The 16,842-nt window shown below is 44.9% G+C and overlaps 1 protein-coding gene across 8 annotated transcripts in view; it reads left to right on the top strand.

The window, feature by feature from the left end:
• LOC128102362 (RNA-binding protein 12) overlaps positions 1–16,842 on the top strand; it is a 41,391-nt gene that overhangs the window by 18,807 nt on the left and 5,742 nt on the right. For all 8 annotated transcript variants that reach the window (XM_052726035.1, XM_052726037.1, XM_052726032.1 and 5 more), the window contains 11 exons: positions 14,031–14,159; positions 14,258–14,437; positions 14,763–14,837; positions 14,915–14,986; positions 15,094–15,174; positions 15,334–15,423; positions 15,526–15,612; positions 15,733–15,819; positions 15,918–15,977; positions 16,061–16,194; positions 16,296–16,350. In XM_052726035.1, the coding sequence (XP_052581995.1) occupies positions 14,031–14,159; positions 14,258–14,437; positions 14,763–14,837; positions 14,915–14,986; positions 15,094–15,174; positions 15,334–15,423; positions 15,526–15,612; positions 15,733–15,819; positions 15,918–15,977; positions 16,061–16,194; positions 16,296–16,350 (1,050 nt within the window). The remainder of the gene's footprint in view (positions 1–14,030; positions 14,160–14,257; positions 14,438–14,762; positions 14,838–14,914; positions 14,987–15,093; positions 15,175–15,333; positions 15,424–15,525; positions 15,613–15,732; positions 15,820–15,917; positions 15,978–16,060; positions 16,195–16,295; positions 16,351–16,842) is intronic.

The raw sequence follows: 16,842 nt of genomic DNA, 5'->3' as shown, positions 1-16,842 counted from the left end.
TCAGTGTAGTTAAGGTCAGTCTTGACCCGCTTGATGAAAATCTAGGAGTATGTACATATATGGAAGTAAGCAAGCATATACAGTTTCGGGGGAAATGGTCACCTTGCACAAAAATAAGGAAACACTAAAGCTTACTCAAAATCCATTTTGCTGGATTCTGTGATTGTACAAGTGTGTGAAAATAAAATGCACTCAGTTTAAAAGCACTGGAAAAATGAGTGAAGAACATGTAAAATGACTCCTAGTCCATTTTGGGGGAAAGTTTCTGGCGGTGATCACTTTTCCCACTCACAATTGCCATGTGTAAATTATTTTCCTTCAGCTGTTTTATTGGCAGTTCTGTAGTCCAAACTTTAAAAATCCAGCACAGCTAAAAGGCTGTTGACAGTGTGACCACATTGCCAGCACCTACTACTTTGGCACCACTTAGCGTTTTTTTTTTTGTTTGTTTGTTTGTTTGTTTATAAAGAAGAAGTCTTGGATACTGTTCAATAAACTTGTCACAAAATAAAGGCTGATGCTTTTAATGCTTTAACTGCACAAAAGTATGTCTTTGAGCTTAATACCACTTTTTGGGTTTTTGTTTTTAACTCATGAAAATATTTACGCCTTTGGAAATGTGGATTTGGTGATTTTAGAGGTAAAAATTGTTGTGTATTCTTGTCTAATGCTGAAGTGTGGAAAGAAGAGGATGCCTTGGGACGGCAGGGAGGAAACTTGATTCTAGGGCAAATCTGTGGTATCTTCGTTTTCAGAATTTCATTTTATTGTGTGTGTGTGCTTTGCTAGCTAATGGCTTCGTTATGTGGATTTGGAAAACTCGAGTACCAGGTACTCCTCCTCACCAGGAGTCTCCAGGGGGTCTGTGAACTCTCATTTTCAAATGCTGGTTGCAGTGGAAAAGGGAAAAGAAAGGCTCGGAGTAGACTCTAATTTCACCTGCCTAAAGCTTGGTTTTTGTATTCCTATGTGATGGGTTTAATGAAGGTGGGGAAGAAAAGGAAGCCAAAGCAATTGCTGCTTCGTGACAGCGCTCTTCTAGGGTTTTCCCTTTCACATTTGCTCATCTTAGGAAAATTAGTAAAAGAAGTTGTCGTAGACTGCTGGTTTAATTTTTAAAAGGATGGGTTAGAGTTGCAAGAATTAGTGGGCTGTTCCCTACAACCAAAGTTTTTGGGAAATGCTTTTAGTTTTTTCATTATCACATAAGAGTTTAGCTTTATTTGAATTTCCTGTTTTAGTCTGAGCAGACATGTGAGCTTAGACTAATACATAATTCCAGGGTCTCATTTAGATTGTCCAGGCTAATTTAGATGGGTTTAAGTGCTCTTCCACATCAGCTTTTGGAGTAATTGGACAACAGACATAGGCCACCTTGTCTGAGTCTTTTAAAAACTGATTCATGTTGAGTAAATATTTGAAAGATGATTAAGTGGGATCAGCCCCCCCCCACACACACACACACAGTGTGGCCTTACCATCTGAAAAGGGTGGGCTCAGGAAAGGATCACTTCTATAATTTATTGTTTTCTGCTCTCTAGCATTTTATACAAGAAAGCATATCAGTTATGTATACCCATCACTACTCTCCCCAAAATAGACTCTAGGGGATATGATAGGATCTAAATTTAGATCCTTTTTTTTTAAAGACAGGGTCTCACTGTGTATCCCTGACTGTCCTGGATGGAACTCTGGTTTGTAGACCAGGCTGGCCTCGAACTCACAGAGATCTGCCTGCCTCTGCCCCCCAAATACTGGGATTAAAGGCATGTGCTACCACTCCCAGCTAAAAATTATATCTTTTTAGTATAAACTCTGAAAACTCATGAAGGCTTACTGTAAGGTAGTTTGAAGAGTACTGTGGTAGCACATTTGCAGTAGGCACAGTTCTGTGAAAAAAGTTTTTTGTTTAACAACATAAGCAAGTTCATCTATTAAATGCTAATTCTTAGTGTCCTGGACTTATTTGTGATATTTTGAGCTATATTCTATGTCTTGAGGGTCTCAAAAACATTGTTAAGTATGGCTCCTTTTCTGGATCAACATAAGTCACAATAAACAACCAAGGCAGCATACTGTAAATACACACTCTGCTACTGAAGAGTCCAGGAGAAATGACCTTGATGTAAACAGTCTAGCCCCAGGTACAGGACAACACTTTAGAAACACTGAGGCTGTGTATTAGGGGAGAAAATCTCATTAACCATGTCCTTTTATTTCTAGTGAGCCCCAGGGCCTCCCACCATTAAAAGGTTAGGACATAAAATTCAGCAAATAAGTAGAGAAGTGGTGTTACATCCCCCCACCCCCGACTCTGGCCTAGGGAACAATTATTTTTGAGTCTTTTCCTAATCTGGAAGGAGGAAGAACAAGTACAGAGGTGTAGCAGCAGCCTAATTCACCCCAGGAGTTGCTGCCTGCTCCTTGATGTTTCAGTCTCTGCCGCCGCCGCCGCCGCCAGTTTTTTCCTTTTGCCTACTCACATAGTAAATCAGCTGGAAACCAGGTGATGAGTCTCAGTAGAGATGGTTTACTTGGAGCTTTTGATTGCTAAGGGTAGTTACATGTGAGTCATATGAAACAATAACCACACTGTGCTGTTAAATGTTTCACACTTAAGAAAAGCTGGTCATTGTACATGCTTCTAATCCCAGCACTCTGGATCTGGCAGGGCTACACGGTGAGACCTTGTCTCCAGGGGGAAAAGAAAAGGATGGAGGAATTGAGTTGCTTGAACAGTCTTACACATATGGAACCATACAGCTACTGTTTCTTTATGTCTTGCTCCCTACCCTACTACACACTGTTAGCTTGCAAATGGAGACAGGTGGCTGATGTAGCATCTGTTATTCCCTTCAGTCTTGTGGTCTATGGAACCAGCAGTGCCCCTTGGCTATAAACTTGCTCAGGTAGCTATTTACTATAGTAGATCCCACTTTGCTGCTTTGGTGGAATTCAATTTCTGTTGATCTTCATACACTTATATTTTCATGTAACTATAGCCTAGCCATAACTATATGTCGTCCTGACAAATTTTTGTGCACTGTTGTATGCTGAGCACAACAGGACTTAATGGTGAGAAGGCAAGCAGAAAAATGCCTGTTTCTCAAGAGATTAGAGTCTTAAATTCTTACATGTAAGTGCTTAGTTGTACTGAACTGAACGTACCACAGGAACTGTAAAGATTCTCCTGGCCAGTTGATGCAGATGGTCAGACAGTTAACACATGTGAAACTGGTGTGTGGTTATACTGTCGTGTTAGAGACTAATCCTTAAATCCTCCACATATCCCAACCAGGTGAATTGTTCCAGTGAGAAGTAGGAAAACGTTCTGTGAACAAAGGTAGTTTGCTTTTCCACAGGTGTTGGTTTGCTGTGCTCTTCAACTTCATGCACACTGGAGAGGCAGTAGTTTTTGACAGTGCCCTGGCCCTAGTGATGCTCAGGAAAATGGTCTGGTATTACCTCACAACACCCCATATATAAAAGACATTAAATGTGTAAGTTGTAGCAGGGTGGGATGGGGACAGAAATGACTACCCTTGAAGGTAGCTGCTGCGGGTCACCTTTTCTGAGGTGACCTTTACCATACATGTTTACCATACTATTTTCCTTTGCTGTTTAATATTTATTCCTTTAATGAAATCCTATAAACATGGAGTCCATTAAGTCCTCAGTTCCTGTTCCAGTGTTAAGGAGATTGTGGTAGGTGGGTGTAGACTTCCTTTGCATCTGTGTGTAAGGCTAGTTAGTATAGGCCATGGAGAAGAGGCCTTGGAGACACACTGAGGGACTGTCGTGGTGGCTGTCTTGATCTCAGATTGGACTTGAATTACAGGATGTGAACTAGTGACGGAATGGGACAGAGAAATCCCCTTTGGTCCCATCAGTTCTTGTGACCTATGGCCTCTGTTCTGTAAAAGAGTCTAGCTTATCCTATCCAGTGGTAAGCATCTACAGTTCTGTGAATCCAGCTACTCCATTTCTTTTGGAAATCTGTCTGAGTTTGACTCTGAAGAGAAGCTAAAAGCATGGAACTTCAGTTTGGCTACTTTGTGACCCCTCCCTTTTCTGTGTGGTGAAAGCCCCACATTGTCACTGTCATAGCCTGTCCCTGTCCTACCATTTGAGTCCTAAGTGTCCTGTGAGCAAACAAGGAGCGAAAGTGGCGCTACACCACGACCCAAAGGCACATTGACTCCTTTGTGAGCACTAAAGGGGAGTAGTCAGTGTGCTGTAGGCATCCACCCAACAAAGGACCCACTTATGGGTGACCGCAACCCCTAGACTTGCCATCACCACTCCCATTTTATAGATGGGGAAATCTAAGCTAGCCTGAGGCCCTATTGCTAGCACTGTTTGAAGTTTTTAAACTCATTTTGTTGCCCAGGCTGACCTTGGAAACAGTAGTCTTCCTCAGTGTTGGGATTACAGGCATGAGCTATGAACCTCCTCAGCTATGAGTGGAATTTTCGTGGATGCTCAAATACTTCATAGAGAGCAAGTGTTGCTTGTTTCTCCCCGATCTGAGGAGAGGGAAGGGGGGCTCAAGTCACTAGCAGTATCCCCCAGTCTACTCGGGAAGAGCCTCCCTCAACGCTCTGTGATTTTAGTTCCCCGACTCCAAGTAAACATGGAAAACAAGGACTACCTGCTAACTGGTCCCCGGGTACTGATCAGACAGGATTTTTGAAGTCTTCAGATAAAATTAGGTATAGGATGTGTTCAGAGTCTCTCTCTGGGTGGAAAGAAACTCCATGGTAGAACATTCATGTCTTCCCTCCATATCCAGTTCTCTCTTTGGTAGGTCTTTTTCTGTGAATGGTCCGGCACAGGTGAGGTGTTGTTTGGCTTCGGGGCAGTCTTCAGTGATGTTGGAGTGGCTTTCAGACTTTCCTGGCCATCCCAGTACAAGGTGGGAAACTGCTGTATTTCCCCACTTAGGTTTCCTGTGTGCGTGCACAGTTCAAGCTTTGCAGTACTGCCAGATTCTGTGTGGCACATAGGCTTCTTAGAAATACATGCTTCTAAATAAATCTCACTTTAAAATTTTAATTTATGAGCATAAGTTTATTAGTCCTGAGTCATATATGAATAAAGAATGTCACCTTATAGTAAGAACTTGGACTTGGTCATGATGGGACACACCTTTAATAACAGCACGTGGGAGACTGAGGCAAGAGGGATCTAGGGTAATAGGCCAACCTGCTGTAAAGACTTGTTTCAAAAAGAAATTATTTGGTTCGATTTGTGACCTGTGAGAAATGTCTGCTGATTTAAATTTGGAGAGTCCTGAAATTAGAGGGAGATGGCAGGGGTAAGAAAACAAGTACCTTCCCCATATCCCTCGAAGTGAGAAGGGAAGAAAAGTGGTGGTGTTAGTGGGCATAGTCTTTTGTTTCATGGGGAAGGGTTGTTCAGCCGGTGGAGGTGCTTCATTTGGGAGCCTCTGGAGGGTTTCCTGATTGGCCTCCAAGACTCGATCCAGCATCTGTGAGCTGCTCCATCTTGCCAAGGTAGGCAACAACAGGTGTGAGCATGACTGAGTTGTCTGAAGGAATGATGCTGCTACTCAGACTGACCTGCTTGTAGCCTCTGCCACTTCTGTAGCGTGACCTTGGGAAGATAAAGGGAGCTCCGGATTGCAGGGTTGCCTGGTTCAGCTCTTGGGTATAAAGAAGCTCATGTAACTCCTGAGCTTAAAGGACTGATAATTGAGTTTTAGGCCATCTGGTGTTGAGTTAGATGCAACTGAACCCAGGAGGAAAAAACTGTTCTTGGGTTTACAAAAAGCAGTTAGAGCCTGCTAGTGCAGGAAAAAGAGCATCATTTAAAAAAAAATGAAGCACATGGTTTTTATATTAGCAAAGAGAGTCCCTGTCAACAGTGGTATGCAGGTAATCTATCTCCCAGGGAAAAACAGGAGAGGCTTACAGCATTTAGTCTTTCCTTAAACTTACCAAGGCCACCTGCTCACATAATCCTTCAGATTCTTAACAAGTCTGGTCGAGTACAGTGATGCCCGCTTCTCTGAAGTGCTTTGAGTTTCCATTGTATCTATATAGGTCTGTGGTGCCTAGCCAAGATGTACTATCAGGATTTGTGACCTATAATTAAGCATTTGGGAGGTAGAGGCAGAAAGATCTTTGGCTTTTTTGCAAGTTGGTGGCCATTGTGGGCTGTATGAGACCCTGCTATAAAAAGTTTCTCGCCGGGCGGTGGTGGCGCACGCCTTTAATCCCAGCACTCGGGAGGCAGAGCCAGGCGGATCTCTGTGAGTTCGAGGCCAGCCTGGTCTCCAAAGCGAGTTCCAGGAAAGGCACAAAGCTACACAGAGAAACCCTGTCTCGAAAAACCAAAAAAAGTTTCTCAGTAGGGAAGGAGGTGGAGAAATACGGAAAGAATACAGCTGTCCATTATAGATTAGATAGAGTATCTCCAGAGCAGTTGTGTGCCGCTGTGGGGGAGCGTGGGAAAGGCAGCATGCATGAGTTAGTCTTGGAAGATGGTGATGCCCAACATGCTGGTAATTCCAGCTCAGGTCCTAGCTACTGCGTATCAAGAACCTTGCACACATTATCTACATTAATCTTCAGGGCTAAATCATATTCCCCCTTACAGCTGTGGAACCTGAGACTTAATGATTTTGCCCAAACTATATAGGCAGGACACCATCTGGTGCAGTAGCATCTGATGGGTAGGAAGAAGTGAGAGCAGTGTTTAGAGTCTACTCACTATTGGGAAGTCCATACTTTTGTCTCCTTCAGATTGGTAGTGAATATAAAAACTTTTCCAGAAAAGAAGGGAGTTTATAATCTAGAAAGTTCTAGGCCAGGCATGAAAGTGCACACCTTTAATCCCAACCCTTGGGAGGCAAAGGCAGGTGGCTTCTGTAAGTTTGAGGCCAGTGTGATCAATATATCGGGTTATAGGCCAGTCAGGGCCACATAGTGAGATTCTGTCTCAAAAAAAACAAAGTTCTAAGGAGCACTTACGAGTCCAAGTATTTGTGTTCTAGTCTCATATTCATTTCACTTAACCACGTGGCCGTAGCCACATCCTGCCCTTCCTCTGCCTGGGGTCACAGAATGTGGGCTAGACAGTCAATCCCATTTTATTTATGATGTTGCGAATTATAAAAGTGAGGAGATGGGGGCTTTCATGTTTGGAGACACATTCTCTGTATCAGCTCAGGGTAGACTCAAACCTGCAGTCCTGCCTCTGCTGGGAGGACCCTGCTCTAAGAGAGGATCTTAGCTATAGGGCTTAGAAAGCTCTGAGGCTGGCAGTGGGAGCAGAGGAAAAAACCAATAGAGGAGAAAGGAATGAGACCCCCAAGTGACCATGAACAAGACAGAGAAGGCTGGAGCTCTAGCTTCTAGGTGTTTCCATCTGCAGCTCTGTACTAGCTCCAATGGAAAGAGGAGACACCAGAGCTAACTGTCAAATGTGCCAGAAAACTCACCTCTCTGTTGATTGGTTTAGCATCAGACAAGTCTAAATTTAAATAATTTCTGAAGGTCCTTGGCTTATCCTGAAATTGGTTGAACAAATTCTGTACACAAAGATCTAATAAGCATGAGTCAGACCACTTAAATAAAATTTCTTATTTTTCCTTACAGTGGTATTTAAGGGTTCGGTTGAAATGAAAGCCTCATCTGATTGAAATGGCACTATATGAAAAGTGAGTCTGAGTATGTAGCTGTTGATAGGGCACGGTGACAAAGGCTCTAATCCCAGTACTCTGAAGCCAAAGGCAGGAGGATAGTGAATTTGAGGCCAGCGTAACTCATCTGAAAAGATGCTGTCTCAAACAAAATAAGTGGTGTGTAGTTTAGGAATAATAAACAGTGGTCAGAAGTGCAACAGGAGTTTTTAACCGCAGATTTCCAAGTAGGGATAGACTTAGAAGACTTGAAAAAAATTAATAATCCCATAAATTACAGGTAATTTAAAGGAACCTTGGCTCAAAAAGAAAACTAGCTATTGTAGGTATTGTGGTTTCCCCTATAATCTCAGTGCTGGAGATGAAGGAGAATGGATAGTTGAGGCCAGCAAGGGCTACACAAGTCATGTCAGGGGCGGGACTAGTGAAGTAGCTCAGAGGGAGAATGCTGGTGTCCTATGCAGACTCGTGAGTTTTGTTTCCATATTCCTGAGACAGTCCATGGCCCAAGCTGGCTGTGAGCTTCTAGTCTTCCATCCTCTACCCCCAAATGATGGAAATGTAGATGTGATTCTCAATACAGAGCGAAAACTGCAAATTATTAAGGTGTTTTTTTTTTCCTACTCAGTAATATTCCAACAAGAAAGAAAAGGGCAGATCTGTGAGAAGATAAAAACAAAAATAGGAAACCTTGGTTGCACAGGAAGCCCTGACATTGAGAATAGAAGCCAGGCCAACTTAGTAATGTCATAGAGTCAAGCCCTATGTTACTTGGCACACAGCGGGCCCACAGTATATGGTTGGAATGAAGTGCAGACCCTTTGTGACTCAACTGACCCATCTTTTCCTGGAATTCTATGGCTTTCCTCAGTTGCACCCACTTCTCCCTTGGGGGAGGAGGAGGACAACAAAGATTAGGCTTTGCCTATTGTTTCTTTTCTGTTTATTTTTTAAAATAGGGGTTTCTCTGTGTAGCTTTCACTGTCCTGGAACTTGCTCTGTAGACCAGGCTGGCCCTGAACTCAGAGATCTGCCTGCTCTATCTCCTGAGTGCTGGCATTAAAGATGTGTGCTACCACCTTTGGCAGTTTCTGCCTATTCTAAAACTAATAAAGTCAATATATTTCACCCTTCAGATTTATCCAGATTTCAGGTACTAATAATCTGTTTTGTTGCTGGTTGGCTTTTTATAAGCATAACTATCTGTTCTCAAACTGATGGACACTAGGAATTTTTCAAGTTTTAGGCTATAATGAGTAAGGCTGTTGCGAGCATTCTTTTTTTTTTTTTTTTTTTCTTTTTTCGAGACAGGGTTTCTCTGTGTAGCTTTGCGCCTTTCCTGGAACTCGCTTTGGAGACCAGGCTGGCCTCGAACTCACAGAGATCTGCCTGCCTCTGCCTCCTGAGTGCTGGGATTAAAGGCATGCTCCACCACCGCCCGGCTGCGAGCATTCTTAATAATGCTTTGCGAATGTAGTGTTTTCATTCTAGATTAAAATCTGCCGGTGGAATTGCACTTGGGTAGGTATCTATCTGCCTTTCTGACAGACTTGTCAGGCTGTTTTCCAAGGTGACATATTTAATATTTTCACTAACTCTAAAAATCGTATATCCTTTGCCAGCGTTTGGCCTTGTTGGTCTTACATTTAGCCCCTGGCGGCTTTGTAACTACCCCATTGTAAGGGTCTGTTGGTTTGGTTTTGGTTTGGGTGTTTTTTGTTTTGTCCCCCCCCCCCCCCCCCCCCCCCCCGAGACAGGGTTTCTCTGTGTAGCCCTGGCTGTCCTGGAACTATCTCTGTAGACCAGGCTGCCCTGAAACTCAGAGATCCACCTGTTTGTGCCTCCAAGTGCTGGGATTAAAGGCGTCGCCACTACCTGGCCTTACTGTGGTTGTATTTTGCATTTCTCTAGTCACCTACGCTGTGGATCATTTCACAAGCTTATTTCTTGTTTGTGTTTTATAAAACATCTTCGAATCTTCCGTGTTTATTTAAATTGGTTCTCATTAAAACAGAACTGTAGTCGTTGTCGTGCATTAAAACTTTGTCTTACGGTTTGTTTTTTGTTTTAGTTTATTTTTAGTGTGGGGTTGAACCCAGGGATGTGTGTACACTAGGCAAAACTCTTATCACTAGGCTGCATCTTAGCCTCCACATTAAAGTTTCACAATTCCGTTGTTAAAAGAGCAGGAAAGGGTAGGTTTATTGCTGTACATTAATTCAAATGAAAAGGGCCTGAAGTTAAGAGTTCCCATTCATCAGATAGCTGAGCAGCAGACTTGATGGTAGTTTGAAGGAGCCTCCAGTTAAATGGAAGGGGAGAGAAATAGCTCTGCTGTTGTAATTTCATACAGTTACTGAGTATTTACTGAGTGTCTATTTTAAGTAGGTGCCAAAGATACAGAAAACTAGACAGGTTCCTGCTCTTACATAGCTTGCTGTCCAGTGGAGGAACATATAGTATAAAGGCCCTGAGATGGAGACAGGAATTGACACTGTGGATGTGGGTTAGAAAGGACAGCCGTGTGGGAACACACTTGGGTGGCTGGATGACTATTTACACATGGGTTAAATCCCTGTGTGTGTTCCAGGGATCAAACTCAGGTGTGATGACAAGCACCCTTCCCCACTACGCCATCTTGCCAGCCACAGGATGTTAGTGTTTTGCGTTGTTTTGTTTTTAATTTTTTGTCCTTGTGCATGTCGGTGTGTGGGTTTGTGCATGTGATTGCAGTGCCTGTGGATGTCAGAAGAGGGCATTAGATTCCTTGGAGCTGGAGACACAGGTGCCTGTGTGTAAGCTGCCTGATTTGGGTGCTGGGAACTGAACTCTGGTCCTCTGGAAACACAACGGGCTCCTAACCAGTGAGCCATCTCTCTTGCTCTCAAACTTAGGGTTTTATATCGAATGATTTTATGTTTATTGGGAAGCTATCCCAGAGTTTTAAACAGAGAAACGACATGATCTGGTTTTCATTTAGCTAATAAACAGAAATGGCTGCATGTTTGCAAAAAGATTGATAAGGAAATCACTACGGTTATCCAAAGACAGCGGAACCCTACTGGTTAAGAATTCCTAAGGGGAGTCACGGCGGACCAGCTGTGGGTGACAAGATGTTCGTTATGTAGGATATTGGTTCTCACGTTCTGTCTATTCTACTGATAGGAGCTAAGGGAAGTGGCTGACTGAGAAAGGCCTTACATTTGAGCTAGAGAATGCAGGGTTAACTGTATCACACCACTGCTCAATGCTGTAGAAATTCTCCCTCAGGAGTAGAAAAAAATAGCTTGCTAGAGAGTTTGGTGTTGAATCTTAACAGTCATTGGGCAGTTATACAGGGTTTTTTGTTGAAACTGTGGAAGCTGGCTAGGTGAGGCAGTACCAAGGAGCAGAAACCTGTGAGGGTGAGAAATGCAATGGCTTGAAGGTTCTTGAACTGGCTGGAATAAAAGTATTGGGCTTAGAGTAATTGATTCTCTAAGTGTGGATCAGGGTTAGGTAGGAACCCAATGAGGGCCTTCAAATGTATAATATCAAAACTATACACAAGTGTATAGATTATAATAACCCAGGCATGGTGATGCATACCTATAATCCCAGTACTCACATGGGAAAGGTAGGAGGATCTAGAATTTAAGGTCATTCTCATCTGCAAAGTCATTGGAGGCCAGCCTGGGTTACATGAGACTCTGTCTCAAAATATAAAAGAGGGGTGTGTGTGTGTATACTTCTGTTTCCCTGTGTATTAATTACTATGTATAAGTATTCAGATCTATTGGATATACACTTACCTGAGAAATACATGTTTAAAACTGGGTTATACTCTTGCTGATTTTACAGTCCAGTGCTTTCAAATAATGCAGACACATGGTTCTATCTGGTTGAGCTGCCATTCAGCATTCTTTTGTGTGTTTGGTAGTGAGCCCAGCCGTACCTAGCTAATGCACCTTTGCGCTACCTTGAGTTTTTAGGCCTCTTTGATGTTCAAACAATAGTGAAATGAGTAGAGAACTGCCTCAGAGAACATGAGGTGACAAACGTGGAATTCAGAGTATGATGTGGCAGAAACTGTGGTCTGTTGAACCTCTAAGGGAGTCATCTGGAAGGTTGGAAGTTTGCAGGCCTCTTGGAGGAGCAGCTTTAGAACACTGGACCTGGCAATCAGAGTACTTGGGGTTATTGACTGCTTCCAGACTCGATCTCTCACAGCCAGCTGGATTATGGATCCTGGGGAAGCAGGAGGCCTACCGGGTGGGAGTGAGAATACAAACACTTGACTTAGTTTGGCTACAGACTTTTGAATGAAGAGTAGTGGGATTTTCATCATTCATTTGAGCAGGGGCTCAAGTGCTGTGGGTGACTCTAAAAGTAATCAACGTGGGTACTGTATTCTGGGTGGGAGACTGGAGCTGGGGATGTTGTTCAGTGACAGATGGTTGCCTGGATGCACAAGGTCCTAGTCAATTCCCAGTACCATAAAACAACAACAAACGAGGCTTAGGGACCATCATGAAATGATGTGGCTGGGAGGAGAAGGAGGGTTAATAAGGGGATCTCAAGGCTGGAGACATCCCAGGAAGACCTGCTAGGTAGGAAGCTGGGATGCTGAGGCAAGTCCAGTGAGAATCTTGTACGCCTGCGGATCGTCATGGGCTGTAGGAGGAACTACGTTGTAGTTATTATGGTGATTCATGCAAGGTGATGATGATTCTGTTGAGGAAAAAGGTGAATTGGAGAGGTTTGGGGCTGCTTGACTTTGGAGACAAAAGGCTAGTCAGTCTGAGACTTGGTCCTGGAGATGGCCTTTTGAATTTCATTCAACAAGCATATCTAGATGCTTGATTGAGATAGAGCAGTGCACACATAAATTCTTCACACAGTTTACATTCTAGTAGACTGATTGTATAACGAAAATATGAACAGTGAGTTGGATACTGGTGTGAAAGCAGTAATGGAGTCTGTGATGTGTCAGTGGTGGTTGGAGTTAGTTGAGTGGCAGGTAAGACTCCACATGAAGAGATGTGATGATGAGTAAGAACCTTGCAGGAGAGGGAACAGTCATGTGGGTGATAAAAACAAAGAGCAGCCCGACTGAGACTGCCGGGCTTTGCACTGGGAGTCCAGTGGGCTTGAGGAATGGCGAGGTCAGAATGAGTGGCAAGAGAACCACCAGATGAGCTTAGATTTTCCAGATCCTACCTCAGACTGCTGTGCAGCTTGTATGTTTTCTGCGAATGGTAGTTCACAGTGGGACAGCGGAGGATTTTTTGGTTATTTCTTTTAAGGTATGTGCATGTGTCTATGGACTAAATGTACGGACCAGAGGCATTGGTCCCCCTGGAGCTGGAGTTGTTGGCAGATGTGAGCCACCCACATGGGCGCCAGGAACTGAACTCAGATCCGTGCAAGAGGAAAATATTCTCTTAACTGCTGAGCCACTTCTTAAGCCCTTTTGTTTGCTTTTGAGTCAGGATCTCATGTAACCAAGGCTAACTTCATACTGACCGTGTAGCTCAGGCTGGCCTGGAATTCTTGTTCCTTCTGTTTGGCCTCCTGGAGATAGAATTACAGTCTGAGCCACAACTTGGCATTTTTTGTCTGTTTGGTTTTTGAGATAGAATTTCACTTTGTAGCCATGGGTAGCCTGGAACTCTGTATGTTATCTAAGGTAGCCCTTGGACTTAGAGCAGTCCTGCTTCTGCTTCCTGTGTGCTGTGATTATAGACAGTGCCACCAAGCCTGGTGTGACTGTTTTGCCAGGATAAATTTGGTTGCTATATTAATAGCCTGTTGGGGTGGAGATAGGCAGTGGAAGTAGGGACGGCACAGGTTAAGAGATCAGCTGAAGACCATTGCTATTTCTAGGCAACATAAATAGCGGCTTCGACTAGATCATGACATGGGAATGGCGAGGAGTAGACTTGAACAGCTGACTAGAGATTAGAAGAGTCAATGGGTAGGATGGATCCCAACTTGCAAGATGTAGGGCCCCAGAGTTGGAGGGCATCGTTATCCGCAGAGACTTTTGGGGAGCAGTATCTGGACAGTGGCTCCACTGGAGACTGTTGGAATTGAAGTATGGCCTGGTTCTGACTTTGGGGCAGGCGCTGAGAGAGCAGAATGAGATTGATTATTCTCTGCAGTGGTTAAGACTCAAGTCCCGGGTCTGGACAGCATTAGTGAGATTAATTTGGAGCCAGAGTTTGTTATCACAACTGTGTCCTGTGCTGTTGAGCTCACTTAGGGCTCAGGGGTGTGGAGGCTGCCTGTGTGAAGCCTGCGGCTTTCCTGGGCTGGGAACTATAGTCAGTGAAAGATGGAGGAGAGACCCTAATGCTTGACCAAGCTCTTTCCCCCCACCCAGATGGCGCACTGTGTGACCTCGGTTCAGCTGTCCGTTTCCTGTGACCATCTCATTGACAAGGACATCGGCTCCAAATCTGACCCACTCTGCATCCTTTTACAAGATGTGGGAGGGGGCACCTGGGCTGAGGTGAGACGGACCTTGAAGGCTACGGTCATTGAGGGAGGGTAGGATTATGTTTTGGGGTGACAGGTTTGTAACTGATGCTTAGTGACCTCTTCCCACAGCTTTGCCGGACTGAGCGAGTCCGGAACTGCTCAAGCCCCATGTTCTCCAAGACTCTGCAGATTGAGTACCACTTTGAGACTGTCCAGAAGCTACGCTTTGGAATCTATGACATAGACAACAAGACACCAGACCTGGGGGATGATGACTTTCTAGGGGGAGCTGAGTGTTCCCTAGGTCAGGTATGTAGGGTCAGGGATTAAGAAGTGTACCATGAAGCCGGGCGGTGGTGGCGCACGCCTTTAATCCCAGCACTCGGGAGGCAGAGCCAGGCGGATCTCTGTGAGTTCGAGGCCAGCCTGGGCTACCAAGTGAGTTCCAGGAAAGGTGCAAAGCTACACAGAGAAACCCTGGAAACCCTGTCTCGAAAAACCAAAAAAAAAAAAAAAAAAAAAAAAAAAAAAAAGAAGTGTACCATGAAGTAACCTCGGAGGTTGGATGTGCCAGTCAGGCGGGACCTAACTCTGTCTGAGGTCCTGACGCCTCTCTCACCTCATTTTTCCCCAGATTGTGTCCAGCCAGACTCTGACTCTACCCTTGATGTTGAAGCCAGGGAAGCCTGCCGGCCGGGGAACCATCACTGTAAGGAATAAAGCCTAGGCTGGGAAGCAATTTATGTGATGAATAATTCATGAGGTGATACAGTCCTCTCTACCCAGATTTCAGCCCAGGAGTTAAAGGACAGTCGTGTAGTAACCATGGAGGTGGAAGCTAGAAACCTAGATAAGAAGGTGTGTCTGGAAGGAGGCCCTGGGGATCCAAGAATGAAGGGGACAGAGGGCTGACACGGTGGCTGTCTTTCTGAGTCTTATAACTGGGGTCTCTCTGGCATCGGCAGGACTTCCTAGGAAAATCTGATCCGTTCTTGGAGTTCTTCCGACACGGTGATGGGAAGTGGCACCTGGCATACAGATCTGAGGTGTGGCTCCTGGTGTTGGTTGGCCTGGCATAGGAAGGAGAGAATCTCCAGGGTTTGTGATTAGCAAGTTTGGGAACTGAGGGAGAAAGACTGTTTGTGGGTAGCAGAGGGTGGGAGCTCTTCCTGGACCAGGCCAGAGCTCACTGTCCTCCACCCCAGGTAGTCAAGAACAACCTGAACCCCACGTGGAAGCGCTTCTCAGTTCCTCTTCAGCATTTCTGCGGTGGGGACCCCGGCACACCCATCCAGGTGAGGAGTTTACCTTAATAGACTGATCAAGGGAACAGATCCTGGGAAGGGACTTACTGCCTGCCCTGTGACTCCTTTATACATACACGCACCCTCTCTCAGGTACGCTGCTCAGACTATGACAGTGATGGGTCACATGATCTCATTGGTACATTCCACACCACCTTGGCCCAGCTTCAAGCAGTCCCGGTAAGTATTGACTGTTTACAGTGCTTTGGTGGGCCTAGAAGGCTGCTGCCCAGGGGGACGTCTGGCCAGTGTGGCTTAGGTCCTTGGCTGATGCTGTGGTGGTTTCTTCCTCCTGACCAGGCTGAATTTGAATGTATCCACCCTGAGAAGCAGAAGAAAAAGAAAAGCTACAAGAACTCTGGAACTGTCTGTGTCAAGACTTGCCGGGTAAGACGGTAGCCCATGTGAGCCATGTTCTGAGCCTGTTTGGACCCCATGATGCTAGCCCTCTATTAGCCACAGCCTAACCCCGGTTTCGCTTGCAGGTTGAAACAGAGTATTCCTTCCTGGACTATGTCATGGGAGGCTGCCAAATCAACTTTACTGTAAGTTGCTGTCCTAGAGACAAGGGAACAGGCCTTAAGGCTAAGGTAGCCTTTATTTACCTCCATTCTTGGTCTCTTCCCAGGTGGGTGTGGACTTCACTGGTTCCAATGGGGACCCTTCCTCACCTGACTCCCTGCACTATCTGAGCCCTACAGGAGTCAACGAGTATCTGACAGCACTGTGGAGTGTGGGCAGTGTGGTTCAAGACTATGACTCGTGAGTTCTAGGTTCTGGCCGCTCCCATGCCCTATACACTTCTCAGCCTCTGGACTCAGAATCCCTTCTCTGCTTCTTTTACAATTCACTGTCCTCCACAGAGACAAACTATTTCCAGCATTTGGATTTGGGGCCCAGGTACCCCCTAATTGGCAGGTAAGCTCTCTTCTTCCTTCTCTCTGTTCTCGTTTTTAGTATCAGGATCCTAATCCCAGAGTCTGTGATAAATTTATTTATTGCTTGGCATCCAGCTACAAGGAGAGATATGGGGATCTGTTCTTGCAGGCAGGTATACAGGTATACACAGGGCCAGATTGCTCCTGTGGGAACCCTGCCATATATCAGAATGCCCTTGTTTTGATTTTGTATTTTGGGGCTTGAACCCAGGGCCTTAAACATGCTAAACATGCACTCTACCGACTACAGTTGAGCCCCTCAAGAGTGTGCTGCGTCATGGCACAGAACGGTCTGTGGGGGTGGTTAACCTACAGAGATGGCTCAGCAGTCGAACTCTTGCTGCTCCTCCAGATGACCAAAGTTCAGTTCCCAATTACCCACGTACGATGGTTAGCTACCTGTAACTCGGCTCCAAAGAGAACCCAATGCATTTTTCTGATCGTGTTGGGCATGGACACACACAAACAAATC

Source organism: Peromyscus californicus, unplaced genomic scaffold (assembly GCF_007827085.1).
Source record: "Peromyscus californicus insignis strain IS unplaced genomic scaffold, ASM782708v3 Scaffold_7__1_contigs__length_154581171, whole genome shotgun sequence".
Classification (NCBI taxonomy): domain Eukaryota; kingdom Metazoa; phylum Chordata; class Mammalia; order Rodentia; family Cricetidae; genus Peromyscus; species Peromyscus californicus.
The sequence above is the reverse complement of the archived record's forward strand: the minus strand, read 5'-3'. Positions and strand labels throughout refer to the sequence as shown.